We start from the raw sequence: 25,120 nt of genomic DNA, 5'->3' as shown, positions 1-25,120 counted from the left end.
GCTTCAAAGCAGTATAACTGAATTTGGCCAGTTTGTCTTAAGACATTAGCGTCACCACTTGGATATATGCTGCACTGCTAATGAAGCTAGAGGTCATTAATGAAGTCATATGTACCACATTCATATGTACCATGTCACAGCTGGGGTTTGTGTGCATTTGAGTTGAGTCATCATAAACACGTTACCGTGATGTCTACACAGGTAAACATCAGTTCGATGGTAAAGATGCATCTTAAGGTAGTATAGTTATAAATTTGATTAATAGTCTTAGAACATCCCTCTGAGTCAAAAAAAAGACATGTCATTTGCATTTGCACCCTACACTGTCAAGCCATATATACTGAAACCAGAATCTAAAACCTACCAACAGTTTGCTTTGACACAAGTTTAGGTAGTCAGATAAGCATGTGCTACAGGACCATCATCACCAGCTCAGGAAAGCTAGAGCATCTAAGTTGAAAGACAAACAGCATTTTGATCTTTTTTGGGTAATGACAATGCTTATGCCATTATGGCATTGTTTTTTTTTTTTTTTTTTAAAAAACGAAAATGGCTAAAAAAAAACAAAAACAAAAAAAAAAACAGGACATTGTTATACCAAAAACAATAAATACCTAAAGGGCTTTCAGCTCCATCTAGCTGAGTGGAACCAGAATGCAGAATGTCAAGTTGGAAATAGTTCAGGGTCAGCATTTGTCTATCGGAGCTGACTGGGACTGAGATTGGCTGAACTCGATGGATCATGCTTTCGCTTTTCCCAGTTCCATATTGGAAAGTTTTAAGGATTAATGTGGTGTGCAAATGTCAGACAATGCACTTCATTTAATTTACTGTCAAAACAGCCATTAAATACAGAAGTTCTTAACTTGCAGTCCAAGGTAATGTAAGCAAGAAATAATCTAGTCTGCACCTATGCTCGTTCTGAACCACACAGATGCTTCAAATGTACTGGCACATATAATTTGAAAAAGTAAATGGAGTAAAACAGAGGAAGGAATAAAAGCGTTCTGTAGCAACGCAGACAGGCCTGTCGGAACAGACACAGGTGCAGTGTTCAGGGTCAGCACTCGTCTATCGTCTCAATGTGGAGCTGACTGGGACTGAGATTGGCTGAACTCGATGGATCATGCTTTTGTTTTTCCCTGTTCCAATTTTTTTTAGGTGCGAAATGTTTAGGACATCAGAAGCACATATTCTGGATTTACCAAAAAAGGTGTTAAAAATGGTGCCACGAGCCCTGGCCTGCTCACAGTATAGAGGATAGGATCTGATGAGATTTTGGTTTGCAGGAGAAGAACTCGATGCCTACACAGTGCAGGGGTGTCTTGAGGCGCTGTGTATATGAAACCCTCACAGGAAAGCAGATGTCGACACTGGTGATGAAGAAAGGAATAGGGAGGGATATATGTGGGGGGGAGTTCAAAAACAACAACAACAGAAAATAAAGCATGACTAAGAAAAGAATATTCAGAACAAGGCACAGAAGTTTCTGCAAATGGTAGGAACTGAAAAAAAGTAGTACCAGCAGTTTGGGAGGTGTTGAATGGTGAAGCTCTCTACAATGATATCTGGCAACATCTGGCAACCAAAGCCCACCCCGTTTCCCCTCCCAGAACCACCCACCCCTTATCGTCACCCCCCCTGCCTTACTCAAACACGGATGCCTACATCTCCTCAGTTGTCCAGGTAGCATTCTACATCATTCAATCCCTAGGAAGAAAAACAACAAAACATTCCCCAGTCTTTACCCCACCATGCCCCACCCCTCCCACCCATCAAAAAACAAAAACAAAAGAAAAACAAGAAAAATAATAATAACACCACCAGAGGCTTGCACAATCAGATATAGTACTCCTTCTTCTCGTCCGAGTTGTTGTGTCCACCCTCGGCATTGATGATGGCCGTGTCGGCATCTGCTGCGTCATCTGCCCCTTTTGCTTCGTGTGTGAAGTAGGTGCCTGTGGAAAGTTTCAAAGAAAAGCTCGTTGATAAAAGTAATATCCCTGACACCTCAGGGCATCTGATTGATGCAACTGGTGGGTCTTAAAAGAGATTAAAGACTGTCTGGAGTAGCTTCTTTAATTTAGAGCGAGGGGTCGATCCCACAGACTTTAAAATGCAAGTGCTATGCCTGCCTAGAAGTAAAGGTCTTCAGCACTCTGCATGCTGTGATGCTATGCTGCTTTTTATGTGCAAATGTTAGCAGAGTCCCACAAACCAATTCCAAATGATAAAACATGGGAGACAGTTTGATTACAGAATACATTTCTGCTGCTCTCATCTGCAACGGCAAATGAGCACCATTAAAAGCAACAAATCACTGCAAAGCGGGCATGGCACATGTTTTGAGGAACAAGCCTGTTGATCATTTTGCTCCAAGTCACCATTAATACATGAAAATCTATTCCTCAATTTCTATGAAACCCTCTCCAAATCAGAAACGCTGGAGGTTTCCATTTGGTTCGACGTGCGCTTCAGGATTAACCTTGAAAGTGTAACAAGGTGGCGAGAATAACCAATCCACTTCAAACTTCATTTCCGAGTGGTATTATTCCTGTCCCCACAGTCTACTCCTTAATAATGAAGGCAATAGCCTCAATGAAAAGTGGACCCACTTTATAAGAAGGGGAAAAAAAAGAGAAAAGAAACACAACTGCACCAATCACAGAGGGATAGAAGTGTCAGCCATAGGCCGGCTCCAAAGACTCACAGTCATTCTACAATGACTGCACCTCCTCTGAGTCCTTGGAAACCAAAAACCTTACCCCAAATAATTAGCAGGTCTCTTGACCTCATCTTTGAGAGTGTGTCCAATTTGTCTGAGAAATGAGCTACCTACGCACCTTTGTGTCTTGCGAAGTATCGTCCCAAAATGATAAGCAGACAAAGCATGGCGAAGACGACCACGGCCACCACTCCTCCGATAACGGCATGATCCACTGCTCTCTGAGCTCCTGCTCCAGCTCTGGAGTCTACTAGGGCGAGAACACAAAGATTCCACATTGCAGATGATACCTTAAAAACAATGACGAAAATGTGTTTTAAGCTATTTGAATTAGGAAAGTTAAAACCCCAATTGAGAACTTCTTAGCAGCTATTTCAAGACTAATATAGGCCCTGTATTCATGGATGCACAAAGATTGTTGGTTTCTTTGCTACGCCTGCAACATGTGTTTTGGTCATTCCTTGCCCTGCACACGGGGATGGGTTAGTACAATGCAATGGGAGCTCCATGGAGATTTATGTGGAAATTAAGCAATTTGGTAAGAAACCTGTTGAGCATCTAAACCCAGTGCAATCATTTGAGAACTTGGTGGACCCATCAGCTGGCCTGAAATGTGCCTGGGAAAGGACAGCTCTTGGCTGGATATAATATAATAGGTACCCTTTAGAACTTTGAATCAGTTGGCTTGTCATGTTCATGCGGATTTGAAGTTCTGAGGCCTATTTGACTTTGACTTTATTGCCTATTGTCCTTGCAGCCCAACAAGCTTTATGCTCTCTCTAATGGTTTGCAGACATCATTATTGTTTTCTTTCTATTTTTTATGGCTCTTCAAACATAACCTTAGAAGCCAGAAGCCAGCACTGTAAACATCAGCATGACCACAATTTCTCTTAGCAAGTTCGAGAGTTGCACTTTGACCGGACGACCTGACATTTTGGCTGACATGCATAATGACGTCAACAGACCACTCCTTTGCACTTCTTCTCCAAACTTCTAAAATCAGAAATAAACTGATAACTCATCTTTTCAGTTGCTTTGTAAAATATAGGAAGCAATTTTATGTTTATTATTGTTATTATTATTATTATTTTCCACTCACTAGTCACACACTAGTGTACTAATGTGCCATTTAAAGTAGCCATCAACATGCTTATATTCATCATCTTTGAAATTTTCAATACATTTATTTATTTCCTCTGTTTATATTTTAAGACGTTTACATTAAAAGAAACTGGAGCTGTAGTTCTATGTTTAAATTAGTCATATTATCAACCAACTAGCAATTTTATTCAGTAAGCAATGTTGTGCAAAGCTTTCCTGGAATGACTCCAAAAGGCTACACATTACTGGTTCAAAGGTATCATAAGCAGGTGGCTGATACTCTTAATTAGTTAGTGCAGCCTTTTTATTTTAATGGATTTTTTAAATGAGCAGAGTCTACATTACTGCCCCACCATTCCGGAAGTTAATGCCATGACATGCAATAGGCATGAAACAGGCTGGGATTACTGCTTACTACTACTCAGACTACGACTGCTTACTTTCTTCCAGTTTGATATTTCTCATGAAGAAAGGGGTTCATCATGGCCTTTTTCCCCCGCTTTATTTTCTGTCTTGTGTCTCTACCAGCACTTTTTAATGGCTGTGGCTTTGTGAGACTGGCTTTATGCAGTGAAACTTTCACTCTGGTTGCTTAAAATGTACATCAAACTAAAATTTCACTTCCCCAGCATAATGTAAAACAAGTGAAAGAAGTTTCATAAAGCAGCCAATCGCAAAAAAAAAAAAAAAAAAAAAAAAAAAAAAAAAAAAAACCACAAGATACATCAAATCATATCAAACAATATCATTAATAATCATAAGGATGAGTGCTTTTAAAATATATGCATATTTGCCCTCATATATGTATTTGTGTACCTTGAACATGCAGATCTAGCACTAATGTAACATCTAACACGCATGTAACGTATATGTATATGAAGTAAAATGTTATAAACCAATTTTTTATTTTTCTAGGTCTCTACAGGTAGCTCAGACAGCAAACAGGCTCCTCCAATAATATTCACAGTTCAATTTTAAGCTGAAATATTAACTGAAGGACTCGAAGTAAAAGTAAAGAATGTTATACGTATGTTTTACAAGGTTCTATTTGAACCTTGTTTACTTAAACTCATTTAAGTAGAGCTACCATAAGTAGTGTTAAACACGTGGAAAAGTGATTACTCTTAGCTTGCACTAATATGGTAATTCCCACAGAGGCTTTAGCGAAATTTAGCAATATTGTACCAATGATAAAGAATGCATTGCACACTTCAAATGGCTGCAAAAATCATTGTAAGTCTATGGTAAATACTTTTGTCTGGGGAGCATGCAGTGGCTTCAGTAGTATGCCCCCTATTGGAAATTTGTTTCTAGGTCTCTAATGTATATGTAACAACATTTGTTGTTGCAGCTATTGTAACTGCCAGTGGCTTTTTTCTGAGATGAGATGCAAATGCAGGCCTAACAACACACCGCAGATGACTTTGTATAGGCAGAACGATGCAATATAAAACATTCTATTTACTAATTGTCTTAACAAGTGGAATAACTGAATTAGTTGCAAGCAGTTTTTAATTGTGTCACATAAATGTCAAGTTGATTATTAAAGGCATGAAAGTTTCACCATGTACACCAGCCTCACACCTGTTTAAAGCCCACTGTCTAGTGAAAACTGCTCAACTGGAGCTGTGGGTTTGTGCTGAGAGCTATACAAAGAACTGGCAGGGATAATACAGTTCTTATGGCTAAAGAAAAACATTATGTTACATGCAGTACAGGCAACATTTAACAAACACTCACAAACTTCACACAAAACAGAATTTTTGACAGGTCATATCATTAGTGATTTTTGATGGAACTAGTAAGGTTTATGTGAAAAACAAGTTTGTTAACGCTTTATAGACCAATGTTAGCAGCTGTCCTAAGAAAAGATTCCCATGTTTGATCTGTCCAATATGAACACAAGCCAGCAGAACAGCAGCGAGGAAGACAGAAAAGCAGTTAACAATTAATTTAATAAAAAATGTGGTTTGGCTTGAAACTATTATCTATAAGAGCTCAGATCTGTGACTCAAATAAATCTGGCAAAGAAATACACTTTGCCCTCGAGACTAAAAATGTGAATCATTGGCAATTTTTAAGAAAGATTTATACCACTTCTGCCGGAGAACAAGGCAAGCCTCTGAGGCGGCACACCGTAATGATATGTGAAGTTTATTGATCAAGTGTAGGCATCCATGACAACCCAAAGTTAATGCCGGTTTGTGGACTTGATTGGCTCTTCACGGTGCAAAGAAGGAGCAAAATTTTTCATCAATATCCCACACTCCGTTCGGAAATTAAAGAGTTTGGTGGGAGATAGGGAGAAAAAATGGAGAAGAGACTTGCGCTTCACAGATCCCTGACATCATCTACGCTGCTTACATGCTCACATCCAAGACAGTGCAAGACAGTGCAACCTTGGTGTCATATCGCAGTTCAACTTCTCATTGGTAATATCAAAGGACTGAAAAGCAGACAAGTCCTTCAGTGCATCTGACGGTCTATATTTACTATTCCGTCAGTCCTGTCCCCCTAAAAAAAAAAAAACCTTCTGTCTTGACAAAGAAGACAATGAGAAGTGTGAGAGGGGCGGTACGGCTGAGCAATCCAGCGCTTGGTAATCCAGTCACGAGGAGTTGATCAGCCCTCACTGTTTACTCAGGGCAATCTTCCACACTCATCTCTGGCCTAAATCTGAGAGCTGTGGGATTTCCTGAGGGAGTTCAAAAACAAAAACGGCAGGCCACAACTTATTAGAGGATAACAAAAACCGTGGAAACACACAGCGGTGTGCTTGTACAACATCCTACCCAATCTCACCTCATAAACAACCCGTGTGCGAGATGGGGGAGCGGGATGTGGCAGGGTAATACAGCAGTGCTAGCTGCCAAAGCCAACCAAACATTACTTGATAAACCTAATAGGTTATTTTGACTTCAAATTTCCCCCTTTTTTACCAGGCAGACAGCAGATTCAATTAAAGTCAGTGGGAATCCGCCTGACACCTAATTCACTCTTGTCAAAGAGAAGGTAAAGATGTGGTTTAACACACTTTCCTATTAAGATGTTAATGTGGACTGGGCTCCAGCAGCAGTCCAGAGGGGGGACGGAGGGATAAACAGACTATGGAAATGTCAGAGATCTCTCCTCTTGAACAACTCCCCTGAATCTCTTCATTCCACACTGCCCTGTCAGCCTGACCAGCGGCTCTGCTAAGCCAGAGATTGGGCACACTGCCTGTTCAGGTTGTTCTCGTTGACTGAGTGGACTTAATAATAATTAACATAACTTAACAAATGGAATGAATGCAGGGGAGAGAGCTGTCTGTTCCCATTCAGCATAGAATGATTTCACCACTCTCTCTTTCCAGCCCTCAACACTCCTTCTCTCCCTCTGTCTTCCTCTGTCTGCAGATAAATGAAGGGGTGTGCGCAGTACAGCCACAATAATAAGGTAGAAGATTGAAGCTCATGATGGTGCCGCATGTGGCGGTACACAGGTATGCAGAGCCACACTTAACACAATGACAGAATTGTAATTCAATAAGGGTCCACCGTGAGCCAACAGTTTGGGTAATGTGTAATTTGAGAGGCAGATGGTTTAGAAGTGAGTAATTCTCTAACAACCACGTCTAATCTCATCCAGCCAGTTTGCCTCCAGAATATTCAATAATTCAGAGAAATTGGCATCTTAATGAAACCCCTGAAATTTGCTCTCATCTCAATTGACTAGAATGAGTCATTTAATTACATATATTGCATGCTGCTTATAGATGAATCATTACCACAAACAGTACTCCTGTTTAACATTTATGACTGCGAGGTAAGGGGCTGGAATACCCAATCACTCATCCTGATTGGATTAGAGGAAAGAGTGAAGGGAGGCAGAGCCTGCTTATTGAATCCTGCAGCTTTAAAGCTGGACGTACAGTCAGCGACTGTCAAGCTAACATCTCTGGAGTGATGGCACTGTGCTCTGAGACATACTCAACCTGCTCTTTCAGTGGGGGCCCTTTTGTAATTGCCCTTATATTCTAGGAAGTACAGTTCTATGGAAAAAAAAAACTAACTAGTGTACAACCTTTACATCAGGTTTCTCAAAGTCAAAATATGTGGGGGTCCTTAGCCTGGTCTTCTTCAAAGGGAGCAGGTGGTTGAAAAATGCAGGGAACTATCACAAAGTACTACTACTACTACTACTAATTATCATTATTATTATTACTAATACTACTAATGAAAAGAAGAAGGCTACGGTGGGCATTTAATCTGCAATCTCAGTAGAATTATTTGATAATTTCATTGATTTCTTAATTCTGACGGTAGCTATGTCATGAATGAATTCATACAGGCAGATTTAACTATTGGTCTAAATTACAAAAAATATCAGGATAATTATATGCTTAATTATAGCCATAGCCTCTAAAAGTAGAGTGTTCATGCTGTCACCTCTTGCATGCAGATTCTGTTTGTGCTTTTGAAAACTTAAGCTAAGCCTAAACATATTTTATATAGCTTATGTCAGGGTAAACAGCCACTGTGTCTCATGGGAAAAGCAAATCTACCTGTCAAATGTAAATATTTAAAAGAAAATAAAGCAGGCAGCATTTATGGATAAATTGTATATATGTGGTGGAGCATATAAAGCTGTCTCATGGGCCTGATGTGGCCAGTAGGTTGTGACTCCCCGGCTTTACATTATATGGATGTTCTTTAAACTCTAACAAGGTTATTCACATTTGCACATCTCATTTACAATTTAATTTACATCAAAGGCTCTTTGGGGAACTAGCAGTGGTCCTTCTATGGCACCACTCCAAAGAACCATTTTAGGCACCTTCATTTTTAAGAGTGTATAATGACTAAAGCTAAGATTTTGATGAGAAGCTGGTCCAAGACCAACATGTAAGGTAAGGTCCCAGGAGAAATGTACTATAGAAGTACTGACTGCTACTAAAGTACAGGTAGGATCCTGGATTTCAGCTCCTTTTTTTCCCCTTCTGATCATACCACCTTGCGCCACATTACATCTTATCTTCAATATCACATCCTTTATGGCTTAGTTGAAAACTTCATAATTGAAGAATACAAACTGACATTCATTTTATTCAAGCAATTAGGTTTTAAATACATATGAACAATACTCCATCAATAATATGCGCAAAGTTGGTATTAAGTTGCAACATGGCCAAATTACAGCTACTGGGTGGTTTCTAAAATCTCTCTCCTCTGGTGAGGTAGGATTGCTGTGGACTCCTGGGGTCCACACCTAAGGCTATTGGCTACAGTGTAGAGAAAAATGAGAGACAACCTCAGTATACAGCACATTCTGGACTCAGCCAGGGGGAGTATCTTCAGCCAAGCTCAGTCAGGGCTGCACTGGCTCATGGGTGAGAGAGCCCTATGGCAAGATGAAAGGGCCTGTGTAAAACCAGCTGAAGTTGTGTATTACTAGACACATGAACTCCACTGGACGCAACAAAAAACTGCAAAATCAATGAGCAAGGCCATATTTTAATACGGTTCGACTAAAAGAACCAAGCTGACACTGTGCAACACATCAACACGGGCCTTTTTATAAGTCCTCATGCTCTTCCCTTTTTCCATGTGATGTGCAGTGTTGCCAGCATCAAGTTCACAGTTTTAGCGTTTAGATTGAGTGGAAAATATGATTACAATCTCAGCGCTCTTTGGGGCATCTTTGTAAGCTGATTCACTTTTAGCTCACATACACTGTAAATTCAAAGGGAATATCAAAATGTTACTGTGGCATCACATCAGTTGCAAAGCTTCAAGCCAAAGCCGCTGGGAGAAAAATATGAAAGAAGAGTGATGTAATGGACAGAACTAACAGCCTCGCAATCCTGCACAAGTCCCATCTCACACCACCACAAAGGGAAGAGGAAGTCCAAAGCTGACATTTAATTCCACTGTTCAAAGTCCAAATGAAGACAACCGATGGAGGGAGAGCAAACGAGTGAGAGCAAATAAAGCTGGCCATGATGCCAAGACCTAAAGGAGCGAGTGAAATACCAGCACAAAAGCAATCAGGCCTATAGCAGAATAGCATGTTTTTCTCTCTGAGGGTCTTGGGAGAGGACTCTGGGGGCTGCCATGCTAGTTCAGTCTAAAACTGGCTTCTCATGATGGAGTTCATGTCTGCTGGCTAGGAGACGTCAACCAACACAATGAAGTCGTATTGTGGTTGGGGGATTGGCTAGAGAAGGTCATTGAATAAATGCAGTGGTGCCTCTGTAGAGCACATCCTCTGCCTTGCCGAGGAAACAAAAGGTGTGACCTTGTCTGCAGTCACAGTCACATCATCACTTTGCTCTTTAAAACATGGCATGTAGTGGACACTAAGATAGAGTAAGCCAGACCATCACGTATTGATCCACCTATTCTTGATCTCCATCAGGGCTATTTTTAGAGTATTTAGGATCACAAGGTTTGCCCCCAAAATGTAGTGCATTTGCCTTGACTTAACTTCTGAATGTCTTTGGCTTTTCAAAACTACACAAACATGTCTTGAGATAAGATACAATGACAGTGACAATTCAACAAAAGAACAGACTGTAAGTCTAGACTGGGATCTTGTTGACCATCATCAAATGTCATGGTGTTGCCTGTATACTATCAAAGACACTGAGATGATGAAGACTTTATAGTATTCTGTGATCTTCCTCGCTGTTTTCCGTGTAGAGTGGGAGGATAGAAACGTTCTGATTTTTACGTCTGTCCTGACATGAGCTAAGCCTGTGGCTACACTTGATATTGCTCTCAAAGGTAATTACTTCACTTCCTCCAGATAAGATGGCTGTTGTCGTGTCGCTCTGGATTCGGGTGGTCATTGCCCAGTTCTAATAACTTTCTCTAATAAAGCTTAAGGAGCAATAGATAGTATCTTCCAGTGAACAATTAAAATAGCCTTTACTCCAGGGATCAATGTAATTTACTGTTTGTGTCCATGTGTCAAGCTTCTTTTAGTGTTTTATTTATTTTATAAATGTACAAAACTCAGAAAATTACACAAAACCCCAATTATTATTTATTTCAGTATTTAGTAGGGAATATATTTTGCACAACTCTTGAGTCTAGCTTTAGATGATTGTTTATGCTCCAAGTAATTACAAAAGCATTCAGTGATGTTGAGGTCTGGACTCTGAGATGGCTTCTTCATGTGATTTGTAGAATTTCTTCTTTTTCCTCCTTTTCTCAGTAAGGGCTTCTTGACACCTACACATCCTACACAACATTTAAAACATGCTTTCAGCATATTTATAGCCTTCATCACAGTCCAGATAATAAAGAAGATAGAAAATGTCATGCAATTTTTGTATCGGTTTCATCACATGATTTGACCCTAATTATGCAGCTCAGTTTCACAAGGAGAAGCACTTTGAGGTTTTAAGCTCTGTGGAGTGCGCTCACCCATCTTCTGTGAATATCACCTCCAGTGGGGCTTTGCAGCCAATGATCTGCCAGTACTATTTTAATTCAACTTTGAAATCTACACAGTTATGTCCAAATAACATTAAAACAAAACGATTTACAATCGAGAGATTTAATTTTGTGTATCATTATGATGTCTAAACCTATTTGTGATTACTCTGCTGATATAGCGACTCCTGCAAACAGTCTATACAAGAAAAATAACAGCTTTCTTTTATTGCAGTAAAGCCCTCTAATCAGATCTCTCATTAAAAAACGACATTGTTTAGCATAAATCCCACATCAAAACTCTCCTCCAGTGATGTAAAATTTAGGTGCTAGATTAGCTTTGGCTGAAAGGATAAGCAAATATGGAGCACCTAAAAACAATCTGTGGTCAAACGTTCGCGCCACATAAAAAGACAGCTTTGCCTAGGCTGTTGTATCTTGACTTTCAAAGACAGCAGAATGGCTGCAGCAATTTCCTTAATTGTTATCTCCTTGGATTCCATTTCCATGATGGAAGGAAATGGTGACTCCCCACGTGGAGTGAAGCTTCACAACATTCCACTGCATATTACTTATACCTTGACTTAAAGTGGACTGTTATTAGGTTATGTGATGAGTAACATCAACGGAGGCTGTGAAAGGAACAGTAGATTTCGCTTCAGGAATAAAGGGGCTAAAAGGCATGTAAGCAGGAGTGATACTGTACTTTCTGGTAAATGGCTCTCCAGCGCTGGTTGTATAAATGTGCTTTCCTTTTCTACTGAGAAACCCAAATCTCTTCTGAAAGGATGGCCAGGCCAATGTGTGCCCACAGGCTAGCAAAGCCCATTGCACTCACTCAGGCACAATCAAACTGACAAGAAGGAAATGTCGACCCTCAGGGCAACAAAAGTGTCTCATTTCAAAGGACGTGTTGATCTCCGAGACAGGAGATCTTCTAATTGGATCCTCTAATCTTCTAATTAAGCAATAGCGATTGCCGTTGTGAGAGTGTGAGCAGACTGTAATGAAAGAGCTCTGCTCTTGGGCCTATGGGCAGATGGATGACAGATGTGTTATTACAAAGCCTGTCTGCATTTACCTGTGTCCCTCCAGCCCAGAAGCAGTAACGTGCCTTTGTGGGAATGTAATTAAAAATCTCATTGACCCAATCTTTAGCTGTCACTTAAATGGGAGGCTTGTGTATAATGCTTTATTCCACTGTATCCACTTAAAGGTAATTGGTCGACATTGGCTCCACACTGTAAAACCCAGATTTAAATGCATTTTCCACTGAGAGATTCATCTGAATTAGGCAGTCATGTGCAATTGAGGGAAAGGAATTTGAACATAAAGCAGTATGTCAATCTTAAACCATATAGCTTTTGCAGCCTACAGCTATCCGTGGTTCCATTTAGCAGTTTACTATTATTCAATGAAGACTTTAACATAAGGCAATCAAAGTGACAGGCAAGCTACGCTAAATCTGGAAAACGTTCCAGACAGACTTTAGGTAGCACTCGCTGCACAATACATCTGTGATGTCTGATGAGTTCTGTCCAAAAACAGCATATGTTTGAGAAAATTAAAGCTACATGTGATTTGAACACCAGTGAAAACAACAACAAGAAGGTTCCCCTGAGACAAGTGCTTTAACAACAAGAGCCCCTATCTCAGTCTTTTTGTTCGGGCACATTGTAATAATTAGTGATTAAACTAAAACATGGTCCATTGTAGATGACAAATGCTGGTTAGATTCAATTCAATTTCCACTCAATTTCCTCCACTGAAATCTCAGGAGTTATTCTGAAAGGTTGCCGGTTAAACACATTAAAAATCTAATTACCTCAAAAATAAAGAAATCTGATGAGGCCTGTTTGAAAAACAAAACAAAATCAGAAATCCTCCTCATTGAATTTCCAAAACCACAAACTGTTTTATCTGACAATTTAGGCATGATCATAGCAACAGCACACTAGCATTATGGGAAGGAACCCATTACTGATCTGTGCCGCGTCTTACACTTTCAAAGGGCCAGATCTTATGCTTTATGTCTCAGTAATATAATCCCAAAGAGAGGCAGGGGAGAAATGGTGGAACCTTAACTGACTTAGCGTCCAAGTTGCCCTTTTCTCTCCTTGGTGTGTGTTCATCATCCTCTTTACGGTGGCCAACCGTCCCCATCAGCTGCAGCCTAAAGCTTTGTCATTACTGCCAGGCATGGCAGCCCCCACAGAGCCATATTTTCAGTATACAGGGGCGGACAGAACTGGGCCAGGAAGGGTGACAGGAGGCAGGAGAGCAGAATGAGGACAACCGTTACAATATGCCTGGACTCCATGGATTTTTAGCTTGACAGGTAAGTTTTGACAGAGGACTTTCTAGCTTCACGTTAGATGCACACTGCCCTACTGCGTGCCTAATGGTTTCTGAGTTCAGAAATCTCCTCAATAAATGGAATGTAAATCTAGTACAGGTTTTGCTTTTTTAAAAACCTGTCTGCCCTTCAGACAACAGAAAACCCTTGGATTTCTGGAGAAGCTTTGTGAAGCAACTTGCATCCCCAACAATCCAGTATTATGCAAATCTGAGAACAACACATTCAACACAAGGGACTGCAGTTGCCCTGCTCTGCGAGAAGCAGAGGAAGTGAGGTTTGTCGGTGCTAATCCAGGATAAGATGTCCCTTCCAGGAAGCCGTACAAAGCTAGGCACAGGCTAGGCCTATTCCTTAGATGCCTCCTTCATTCCCCCAGAGCCACAGGATCAGTGCTAATTCTCTTCCCCAGTCGCCGGGAAACTGGTTGACTGGCTCAAGGCAACCAATCACTGCGTGCGGAGAGCGACCACAAACTTGTGCTTGACAAGGCTGGGCTGCGGTGTGAAGCAAAGAGATGCCCTCGAACTCTTCCTGCCTTTACCAGCAGAGAGAGTAAATGGCTCTGAATTCCACAATGAGCCTCACAACAGTAGGGACAAAGAGATGAACGAAATGTCAGTAGGTGCCTAGTAAGAGGATGTTACGAGCATGGCTCTTGGAAACTCATTTTGTGTGGCTTCTGCCGAAATTCGTGCCGCTTTGAGAGACAGGGGAGCACTGGTATAGCCCTCTCACAGTAGGGAAGCCACTTCCTGGTGGTGCAAATGAAAACCTTTGGCTGGCTGAGTAGATGGAAGCCTGAACAGGTGTTTCTTTAATATAGTCCTCACATCAAAGACATCTCCATGGTAGAGTACAGGCTTCAGAGAGAAAAGTTTCCTTGCTCTCAGCATGGGTTTTTTTTGGCCAGTTGTAGTTACTGTGACAGTGGAGTAGAATCTATGGGTTTTCTGACATTTTTATCTCCCAACTAGGTCAACGCTGGACCAAAATACTTAGACATGTAATTGACGATAAGGAATCATTTAACTTCCTGACCTGTATCTGACAAAATCCTCAAGGCTGATCTCATAATGAGAACATTTAGATTCAACCGTGCTAAAGAACAAACTGAGCGTGTTTCTAAACCAAACTAACACCTTGTAATGGTGGCGCTCAAAGCAGTCCAAACAATATGCCTTTTATAGCCCATGGATCTCATGTGAGTTAGCACAACTGAAAAGTTTCCCCAAATCCAGTTAAGCATGAGAACACATTACAAAAAATAAATCTTGCAGAGGAAAATAATTTCAATGTTAACAGTAACATTTCAATAGCAAGCTTGTTTTTGCTTGTGTTATTGTTTACTCCAAACATTAAAATAGTACAGACTAGGAAAATTTCAAAAGCAAAATACCCTTATTTTAAGCATATTTTGCTACAATCCAGCACTAAAAGATGAATACGTTTTCCCCAGACATGTACTCTTATTATGAGATTACGCCTGAACCAGTGTGTCCCAAGGGGGTTTCTTGGTCCTGGCTCTGTCTTAACATGACCCCCTCAATGGTTTGACCTCTGGCACCTCCCTTGTGATTATATTTACCTGTGTGTGGTTTTAGGACTTTTGTATTTGATTTCAGTTTTTTACCTGTTTACTTTTTGTTCTTTATGGCTTTTGATATGTCTATTTTGTATCGGTCAAAAAACTGTTTGAGTCATGAAGTGCTACTTATTTTGACAACAAATTTTTTGTTTGCAACTAATAAATTGGCTAAGCACAAATATTCAACCACATCTTTGTTACAGCAGTTATGAGAGAGGTAGCAGTAATGAGGGGAAGTGTTGAAACGAAGGGAATGTGTTAGCATGGCTCGGTGTTGGCTGCTCTGGTTCTAGCACTTGTGAGGGTGTCGACGCATACAGACAGCAGGTGAAAAGATAGTAATACTGCATTCGATTACATTCTTTATTAGAGTGGGTATCTAGGTAGAGCAGTGTCTGCTGGGGAATCAGCCCAGTCTCAGGTTCAGGCTCACTCTCTTTTTTTTTCAGCCTGAGCACAAAACACTAGCTCTCCATGTTCTACTCACCAGTCAGTAGTGAAGAACAGAGAGCAGTGAAGAAGCTGAGTGTGTGTGTGTGTTTGTGCATAGAGGCCCTCCCTGTCCACGCTCTCAGACTAATTACTGCAGCATATGTGCATCACCTGTGAGGGGCCTGCAGGCAGTCCTGAAGGCTTCCCTCTAGCACTGCGTCTACCTATCCTGCTCAAACCCTGCTTGCTGGACACAGCACGCAGTAGTGTAAAGCACTCTTGACAGCAACACATAAGCCTATGAAACCATGAGGCTACACTCATGAAAAGGGGGAAATCAAGAGAAAAGGAAGAAGACGGCCAGCACTGAGAAAGTCTGCGAGCCCGCTACCCTTGAAGCTGTGGCAGAACTTGTTCCTGTTGATTGATGAAAGCCCTGGCTGTAATGGCATCCACATGTGACAATTCGAGGATATTAAAGGCGAAAACTCTTCTGCTTCACCTGCTGCCGTCCAGCTGAGAGCAAAGTGGTCATTATCCCGCCGCATTCTGCTATGACGCTCCCTGCGGTTCAGAGTCTGCTCAATTATCTCCTCCATGCGCGCCCAGCCTGACAGGCATGTTGGCAGGTGTGTCCTTTCCATCGTGTTCACCTCTCTGGATACAGGATTAGAGTGCAGACTGAGGATCGACTTGTGCCGCTGCTCCGAAGCTTTTACCAGCCGACCCTTTCCTGGCCAGCAGAACGGAAGGGAACAAAAGAGCAAATGCTTTCCTCAGAAGATGGAGCAAGAGAACACAGTAAGAGAGACCCTGGCCCTATGCAAGATGTGCTTGGCCTTGCATAACCCCCCCAAGTGGGGTGGAGATGTGAGACTTAACCTCTTGCATAGGGATGGTATAGTGCAGGAGAAAGGCAACTGGGACATAATCACTAGCAATCTCAGCCCTGCCAACTTCTAAGAGTTATGTCCATTTCGACTGCCAAAACAAAGGGCAGGCTTTTTCCCTATTACCAGGACTGCTATTTATAAGGAACAAGCAAGTTTGCACGATGCCATAAATTACTTAGCACTCTGCCACCACAGATACATGGCATTAGTGCATCCAACAACACATTTAATTTTTACCATCTTTGAAGGGAATTCAAATTTGAGCTTCAGAAAACAAGACATTCAATAACACAGGCTTTATTCTGCCACAAGGACAGGGCAGGGGCATCGTCATGGCGACAGCTTTGAGAGGATGAGAGACACAGTTAACATTGTCATTTTCGGCATGTAAAACAGCTTCGCATCAGTGCCAGCTAAGTTCATGTCAAACAGGGGCTTAGATTTACGGGTGAGGAAAGAGAGAGTGTGTAGGAGAGTAAGTGAGAGAGAGAGAGAGAGAGAGAGGGGAAGGGGAGAAAAGCCTTCAGTAAGCCCTTGCTTAATTTTGGCTTCGCATACGGTACTTGCGGCTTTCTATTCATACGTTTCTAAAGCCTGCTATTCATTTTACAGGCTTTGTTTCATTACAGACGACTGTCTCTTCAGCATTCAAAAGACAAAATTTTAGACATAATTCATGAATTGGTATTATCAAAGTTGAAGCAGACATTTGGTTAAAGTACATGGAAAATGAAAATCACTATTTCTCATCCCGCATGAAAGGGGAAGTATCAAACCAGCTGAACCCAAATGAGAAACAGAAAGGGAAAAGATTTTTTATTTTTTTTGGATTTCATAATTGCAAAGTTGAACAACCTTGCTTCGCAGTTGGCTAGCGCGCAGTAATTTCATATCTGACGGGATCTGACACACCACAAAGAGCAGTTCCTCTACACCTGGCTTCTTACTGATGTGCTTGCTGTCGAGTTACTTAAGACACGTCACCGAGTGGCTGGCTGAGATATACAGGCCCTGTGTTTACTGAGCCTCAACTTACCATGCAGCGGTGAACAAAGGATGATGAAATAACAAAAAGAAGCGAAGTGTGTTCAATCATCCTGTTTGGAAATGAAGAGGAGAGTGAAGAGTATGCTTGGATGGAGCAATACGAGAGAGGACTCAGAGAGGGAGGGAGAGAGATATTGAGAGAAAGAGAGGGAGGCACCAGACCATGTGAACAGGCTCTCTCCATCAGCATTCACCTGGGATCCCTGTGGTCTAATGGAAGGAGAGGGATTGGACGAAAAGTCCTCTCCATTTACAGCTATGAAAACACAGTGACAAGGTATTGATAAATCAGGCAGGGGGCCACAGGGCTGGGTGGGGATGGCAGTAAATACTGTACATGCTGGTTCAGGTGAGAGAGGAGCGATTAATAGCAGGTGCAAGCGTCAGGGCTATAGAGCCAGTGGATGACAGGGACTCTAACACGCTGATAAGGATTTGATCTATCTGACCCGGAGAGCCATGTTTTTCCTCAGTCGCTGTGTGATTCATATTCCAGATGCAGCTGCGCCCAACAGCACCTCACGCCACACCAAACAGGGTGGGCATTACCGGTGGAATTTTTCACCTAACCCCCACCCCCATGTTTCTATCCTGGTGACGGAAGAGATGGCTAGCAAAACAGGCAATACAACAAAAATACTCAAATGGGACTACTTTCTGTGGTAATGTGCTAGCTACTCTTCACTGCTTTCTGTTCCACTGAGGAATCTTGCCCACTCTGTCACCCCCCCCCAACCCCCGACATCAGCTGAAAACCTCACTTATTCCTTGAACAGCTTGTTGCTAGGCTACACCAGAGAGAGTAAAAAAGACTGTTATCAGAGAAGAGAGAAATCTCCCAAACAGTGAAAGTAGCGCACCCAAGAAAATAAGATGGTAAACAGAGTATGTGCTTGAGCTACAAAAGAAAACCACATAAAAATGGACACTTGGCGACAAGATGCAAATGAGTGATTGTTCAGAGAGGGGCACACGCATGCTTTTCTCTCTGCATGCATGTGCTGCTTTCCCAGGTGCAAGGCTCCATTCGATAAACAATGTGGTTTAGCTCCTGACAGGCACGATATCACAGGCTTGCACAACGCACTTCCAAAATGTTTTCTTTTGTGTGTGTTTTATCTACAGATCAATATGTCTCTCTTGCTGAAGACAGAAGTGTGAAATGGTATTTCCAACACAAACAAGGCTCTTAACGTTACGAGAAATGCATGTTTGCAACAGGTCAGGACATCAATTCCACAGCCAGATTAAAGAAAAGAAAAGCACAACTGACATTTCACAAACAAGGCGTTTCATGTCCATTCAGATAATAAGGACAGAAAGTAGTAGCATGTGCACATGACTAAAACCAGCCTGTCTTTTCTGCATGTACTTATACAAACTCTCTGAAGCAATGATTAGACAGATATATAAAGCAGGGCATTTCAAAACACTTTGTGCACTGTGATAAAAATCTTGTCTCACCTTCTGTTCTTTTGAATTCAGTAGTGCTTTCTGAAGACTTGGAAATTGCACTAGATTTTTTGGTTGCTTCTAGTAATTCCATGCGATACATCAGTGCCTGGCTGATCTAATGGCACAAGGTTAACACTGCCCTTGTGACATACTATTTAGAAAGGCAGTGAACTGTACCATTGCTCAGTTTAAACTTGACTCTATGCACTTTATTCATCATCCATATTCAAAGCTGGATTATGTTTACTGTTCAAAGACACCACTTTTGCATTATGCACGTGTACTAGAACGTCTCACCTTGTATTAATGTTTTTTCCCAACCCCACACATACAAATGTTGACATGAATAAAAAAGGCAGGTTCCCATATTGAAGAGTTAGAACATCAGAATCAGAAGCAGCATCTGTTTGTACAGAGTGTGCAAAGAAAAAGGGTGCAACATGAAATACGACTGTGTTAATTAAATTACCTGAGGCATGTCATCAAGCAGAAAGACGACATGATTGCAGACTATTATTGAATCCTTTTGTACTAAATCTTACGCGTTTACACAAGCATTTACTGCTGCGAGGGAAGATAAATAGAGCTGTGATGAAATGAAAAAAAGATTCTACCGGTATTGTAAAATATTACAAAGCCTGTTAGCTATGCAAATGGAATCCTTTGGGTTGTGATTTGCGCGTGGCGCCAGAATACTTAGGTGCGGTGCCATCTGCGTTCGTCTAGTGAAAGGGGTGCTTCTTTGCTTTTCCTCAGCAAAAAACAGCCATTTGGACATCATCTAAATTCATGAAAAATGATTGCAGGCAGATTAGGAGAGTGTGATGGGGAGCAGCATGAGGACTCGCGTGGCACACTGTCAACAAGGACTTAGCGACTCATGCGAGAAGATGGATATGTGATTTGGCCTGGAATTACCGGGTGACTGCACCCATTAGAGCGCCTAGACTGAGCTTTTGGCCAAACGGGAAGGGTCAGTAAGAGTGACCGGTGCATGAGGACATATTCAAGACAGACAGAACGAACCAAGACATTGAAAGACACAGAGAGACAGATGGATGGACAGTCACACAGCACAGGATTTTCATCATTTAGGTCATTCCAGACATTTCAGCTACATTGACAAAGTATTCAAAGCAATGTTGGTCAGGAAATGAAAACAAATGCTGAAGCATATTCATCCTTATGGTAATTATTCATGACAGTTACCTTTCACTGGCTGCTGTCACTCAAAGAGCAATTCAACATAAATTGTATTTGTCCCACTTTTTTAAAATCCATCCTACACAATTGAATCAACTAAATTCAACACATTAACTTTTTTCAGTGCATCACCTGCCTACACTAAGCTGTGCCCTGAGATCAGCAGCATGCAGAGCCAGGCATGCTGGGTTTTAGTAGAAGAGAAGAAGGAGGGAGAGGGTACCAACCGTGAGCAGCGGGTTCAGTGCTGGGCGCGGCGTCTGAGCGCACGAGGAGAGGAGGTGTGGTGGGCGGAGGAGCAGTGGTAGGAGGAGAAGGAGGAGGGGAACAGGAGGTACAGCATGCAAAAAAGGGGAGAAACGAAAATGGGGAAAAAACGGAAACAATAAACAAGCATTTAAAGACAATTACACACAACCAAGACCTTGCAAAAAGCCCAAGGAGAAAAAAAAAACAAAAGCAAAGATAGCACCAACAGGAATACAGATAAAACTCATCATACATCAAAGTAAATAGAGCATCACCACACCACAGGCAGCACAGCTAGGACACACTTTTTTGAGGACAGTAGAGCCGTACATTCCTGTGCACTTGCAATCAAAAAGCCTGAAATGGACACACTTTAGCATGATGGTGTGAGTTGCAAACTGTCACATATGTATTAAAGCACCTAAAGGACTATCAGGGCATCAGTTAATCTTTTCCTAATCTAACACATGGCAAAATGCATTTTTTCGTTCTTTTTTGAAAACACTATAGAAACATTTCTCAAGCTATACCTTTTCTCAACACTTTTAACCCAATGGCCTATTGGTCCAATTCCTATTGTATAATTATGTAACTTGTAAACTTGGCACCAAAGTTACATATAACTACAGTACTGTGCAATAGTCAAAGACCACCCCTCTTTATATATTTCCAGTAAAAACAACCAGTATGTACAAGTTATTAATCAGGAGATATTTCTGAGGACATTAGATATAAGATAATATAACGAAAGGCAGAGCCAAAGGAAAACAAAGGAAAATGTGTTTGGGATTACTTGGATCATGATGTGCACAGGTGCACTTTGTATTTCTACAATTACAGACTGTACATCTGTCTCTGTACATTCTTTGTTAGCCCCCTTTTACCCTGTTCTTCACTGGTCATGACCACCACAGAGCAGGTATTGTTTTGGGGGGTAAATCTCAGCACTGCAGTGACACTGACATGGTGGCGTATTAGTGTATGTTGCGTTCGGACACAGTAGTGCCGTTGGATTTTTTTAAACACTTCAGTGTCAATGAAGGACTGAGAATAGTCTACCAACCAAAAATATCCAGTCTACATCGTCCTGTGAACACTGACGAAGGACTAGATGATGATCGACACAAACTGTGCCACAAAAGATGAACTACTGACACTGACTTTTCATCTACAAGATGGACCAACAGGGTATAGGTGTGTCTATAGAGTGGGCATTAAGCGGACAGTCCAGCAGCACTGCTATATCTGATCCACCAGCACAACACAAATCACACTAACACACCACCACCACATCAGTGTCACTGCTGAGAATGATGCGCCACCCAAATAATACCTGTAATAATCCTGACCATTGAAAAATAGGGTAAAAGGGGGGTAACAGATTTTGCAGAGAAACAGATGGACTACAGTCTGTATTTGTAGAACTAAAAAGTGCACCACCTATATGGTAAATATATACCTGATAAAATAAATGAGTGTGGATAAGAGGAGGTGCACTTAATGAAGTGGCTGGTCTGTGTGTGTGTGTATATATATATATATATATATATATATATATATATATATATATATATATATATATATGTGTGTGTGTGTGTGATATATATACACATATATATATATATATATATATACATACACACACACACACACACACACACACACACACACACATATATATATATATATATATATATATATATATATATGCACGTTTCCTATATTTCCTGTTTTTCCAGATATCCATTCTGAGTGCAAATCAAACAAATGAAGGTTAGTCTTTGCCTTTTACACAGTACATATTGTTCCTCTAATATTCTTTTATACATTTGAAAATGCCTCTTGCCCTTTAAGCTGTGTGAACATTACATGACGAAAGGACCTTTGAAAATGTTCCACAATTACTTAACTATTACCTATGAATAAAGCTTGTCAAATTAACATACTAAGGTGCAACATTTTTTTCCTTCTCCAATAAAGTTGGGAGATATAAGGTTACTACAGCAATTACATATTATTTTATAATAAGTACAGAATAAAATATTGTAGTAACTTAATAAGCCTGGAGTTTAAGGGGTTAATGAGTGGTTATTAATCTATTGTGGCCACAGACTTGCATATTTGGTTATTTACAGTCAATTTTCATCACTTTTATTCATTACTCTCAGAACTCTCCCTTTTAGCTTGCCTCTGAGTGCTGCTGCTCTCCCCGCCATGTGTTAATGATGTACTCTGAAATGTGGAGGCATACATGAGAGCAGGAGCCCTCATCCCAGTGCATTACCTTAGGGCACAGCACACTTCAAACAGACCAGGAAAGCTTCTCTGCAATGCAGAGGTGCTTGTTATGGGGTAGAAAAACATTAGAGATGTCAATCGTTGTCAGAGCATCAGATACACTTTGGCCTTGAAGTATAACAGAACATTCCCCGCTGCCTCTCCAATAAGATTAGACTGAATCTGTTGGTAATCCAGTTGCTGCCTTTGATGGTGTAGGTGTGGTTTACCGCTTTCCTCAATGTTTACGGGAGTTGGTCAAAAAAAAAAGCAGTGGATGGTTAGTACCCGTAGCACACCTTGCAGGGGGGAGAGGAGCGTGGTGCGTTCGCTGTATCCGGAGATGAAAGGCAGCAGACAGATTCTTCTGCTTGTGGAAGGCACATTTTTCAGGGATTCGCCCGCTTGCCAATCAAAGCAGTCTGGCATGCGACACGGCTCCTCATGCAGTATCAAAGCATGTGTCACCGAGCGAGAGAAAGCGAACGCTGTGTGCGTGTGATGCATCACAGCTATGCTCAGAACGAGGGGCCGACTTAATGGTGCGTTCAGATGGTCCTAGTGAATTCCTGAATTTTGGGATTCACCACAATGAAGTTGCACTCAAATGGCTGACAAAGTCATGAACACAAATAATAAACTCACAAGATACCTGAGTTCACGTGTTGTGATGTCTTACAAGCCAGTATGCTCTCTGACAGGCTAACGCAAACACGACAGACCAAGCTGGCAAGCAATGTACCTTGAAATTCTAATACAATGTATAGTATTTATATTTTGGAATATACTGACTACAGGAGGGTATGTCTCTTCTGTTTGAGGTCTTAGAAGCTCTGAGCTGTAAAATACTGTGGCCCAGCTGCACTGGCTCCTCTAGTGGCCTCTGCTTTAGGGCCTATGGTTTAGAATTAAATGTTAGAATTAGGTTTCAAAATCCTAAAAAAAGTCCTCTCCTCCATTCACTGCTGCCCATAGACACCACAGTGCATAACCACTGGAAGAGCTCTTTGGTACACTACTGCACTCCTAAAAAAAAAAAGGGGGGGGGGGAGGTTTTTTGGAGTGATGCCACAGAAGAACCAATTTGGCTTCCAAGTCATGTCAAGTCAAGGTTTATTTATATAGCACTTTTTACAACAGGTATCGCAAAGCAACAGAAAAATCCAGGTCCAAGCCCCCATGAGCAAGCCAATGGCGACAGTTGCAAGGAAAAGAGGAAGAAACCTTGAGAGGAACCAAGACTCAAAAGGTGAACTTATCCTCCTCTGGTCGACACTGGATAGCAAACATTAAAAAAGCAAAATGAAAAAATATTACAGTACAGAAAAGAGGAAAATCAGGTGAGGCAATAAGCTATTGAGTCTGTGCAGCAGGAGCATTCCTTAAGAACATAGCAGTGTACGGTTCAATAAAAACCCTATTTGTAAAAGAGATTTGATAGTGTGAAGAACATTCTCCACATATCTTAAAGGTTCAACACCAATTACAAGTTCTTCCTAGAATTGTATGTCCAAGCCAAGAACCACTTAAGTACCTTTATTATTAAGAGTGTAGAGCACATTGCCAAAGCAAGACCCCTTGAACTGACTCCAGTCCAACAGCACAAAACAAGAGAACTTCTACAGCACCATCTCCCCCTGCAAGCCTTTGTCTCTGTGTGAACCCCAGCTCTACTCAGAGGAGATTACCTTTTGCTAAAGCAGAAAGCAGAGTGGTTATCAAAGATGAACAGCTGGAGCCTTTAAACGCATGCCTGGAACACTCCAGGCAAACAGTTCAAGGACGGCGTCTTGAAATAAAGCGCAAGCATGCGAATAGAGGGGGAAGGGGATGATCAAAATGAAGAATAATATCTTTAGGTTATTATTTGACGTTAGGAGGAAAGAGGAAGACTCCCACCCCTTTATGCTGTGTGCTGAGATTCCATCTGAAAGATGGTTGCAAGTAGACATCTCCATAACAGGTAAGGGTGGGGGTAGGGGGAAGAAAAGAAGCCAGAGGGGATGTGAAGGAGCAGCCCTGATTATTTACTGCAGCTGTGGGACAGGAGAAATATGAGGGATCTGCTCCAAAATAAGTATTACAATCCACTACTTGTTCTCTAACCCCTCAATCATCGGAGGGGGTCCCTGGAAGCCTGCTAAACCCATTACTGATAAAGGCAGCGGGGGCAGGAGCCCATCAATACATGCGCTGATGAGCAATGGCCATCCCGCCTCGTGTGCGGGCCCTTTTGTCTCAGTCTTAGTCACCTGAGGCACAGTCCTTGCTGACATCAGCAGCTGATATCAGCAGACATGACGGTGGGCACATGTTGCCCTGGCTAATTGCGACAGCTTTGCATGCGGCCAGAGAGTGTGCTGCATGCGCCTGG

At 41.5% G+C, this 25,120-nt stretch overlaps 1 protein-coding gene across 9 annotated transcripts in view; it reads right to left on the bottom strand.

The window, feature by feature from the left end:
- Positions 1-1,770: 1,770 nt before the first annotated feature.
- cadm1a (cell adhesion molecule 1a) overlaps positions 1,771-25,120 on the bottom strand; it is a 319,434-nt gene continuing 296,084 nt past the window's right edge. For 3 of the 9 annotated variants that reach the window (XM_017698539.2, XM_037545915.1, XM_017698541.2), the window contains 3 exons: positions 20,448-20,480; positions 2,844-2,975; positions 1,771-1,958 (listed from right to left, as the gene is read on the bottom strand). In XM_017698539.2, coding sequence (XP_017554028.1) covers positions 1,840-1,958; positions 2,844-2,975; positions 20,448-20,480 — 284 coding nt within the window. In that variant the 3' untranslated portion in view covers positions 1,771-1,839. The remainder of the gene's footprint in view (positions 1,959-2,843; positions 2,976-20,447; positions 20,481-25,120) is intronic. The other 6 variants (XM_017698540.2, XM_037545916.1, XM_017698543.2 and 3 more) reach the window with 3 other exon arrangements.

Source organism: Pygocentrus nattereri, chromosome 16 (genome assembly GCF_015220715.1).
Source record: "Pygocentrus nattereri isolate fPygNat1 chromosome 16, fPygNat1.pri, whole genome shotgun sequence".
Lineage (NCBI taxonomy): Eukaryota > Metazoa > Chordata > Actinopteri > Characiformes > Serrasalmidae > Pygocentrus > Pygocentrus nattereri.
The sequence above is the reverse complement of the archived record's forward strand: the minus strand, read 5'-3'. Positions and strand labels throughout refer to the sequence as shown.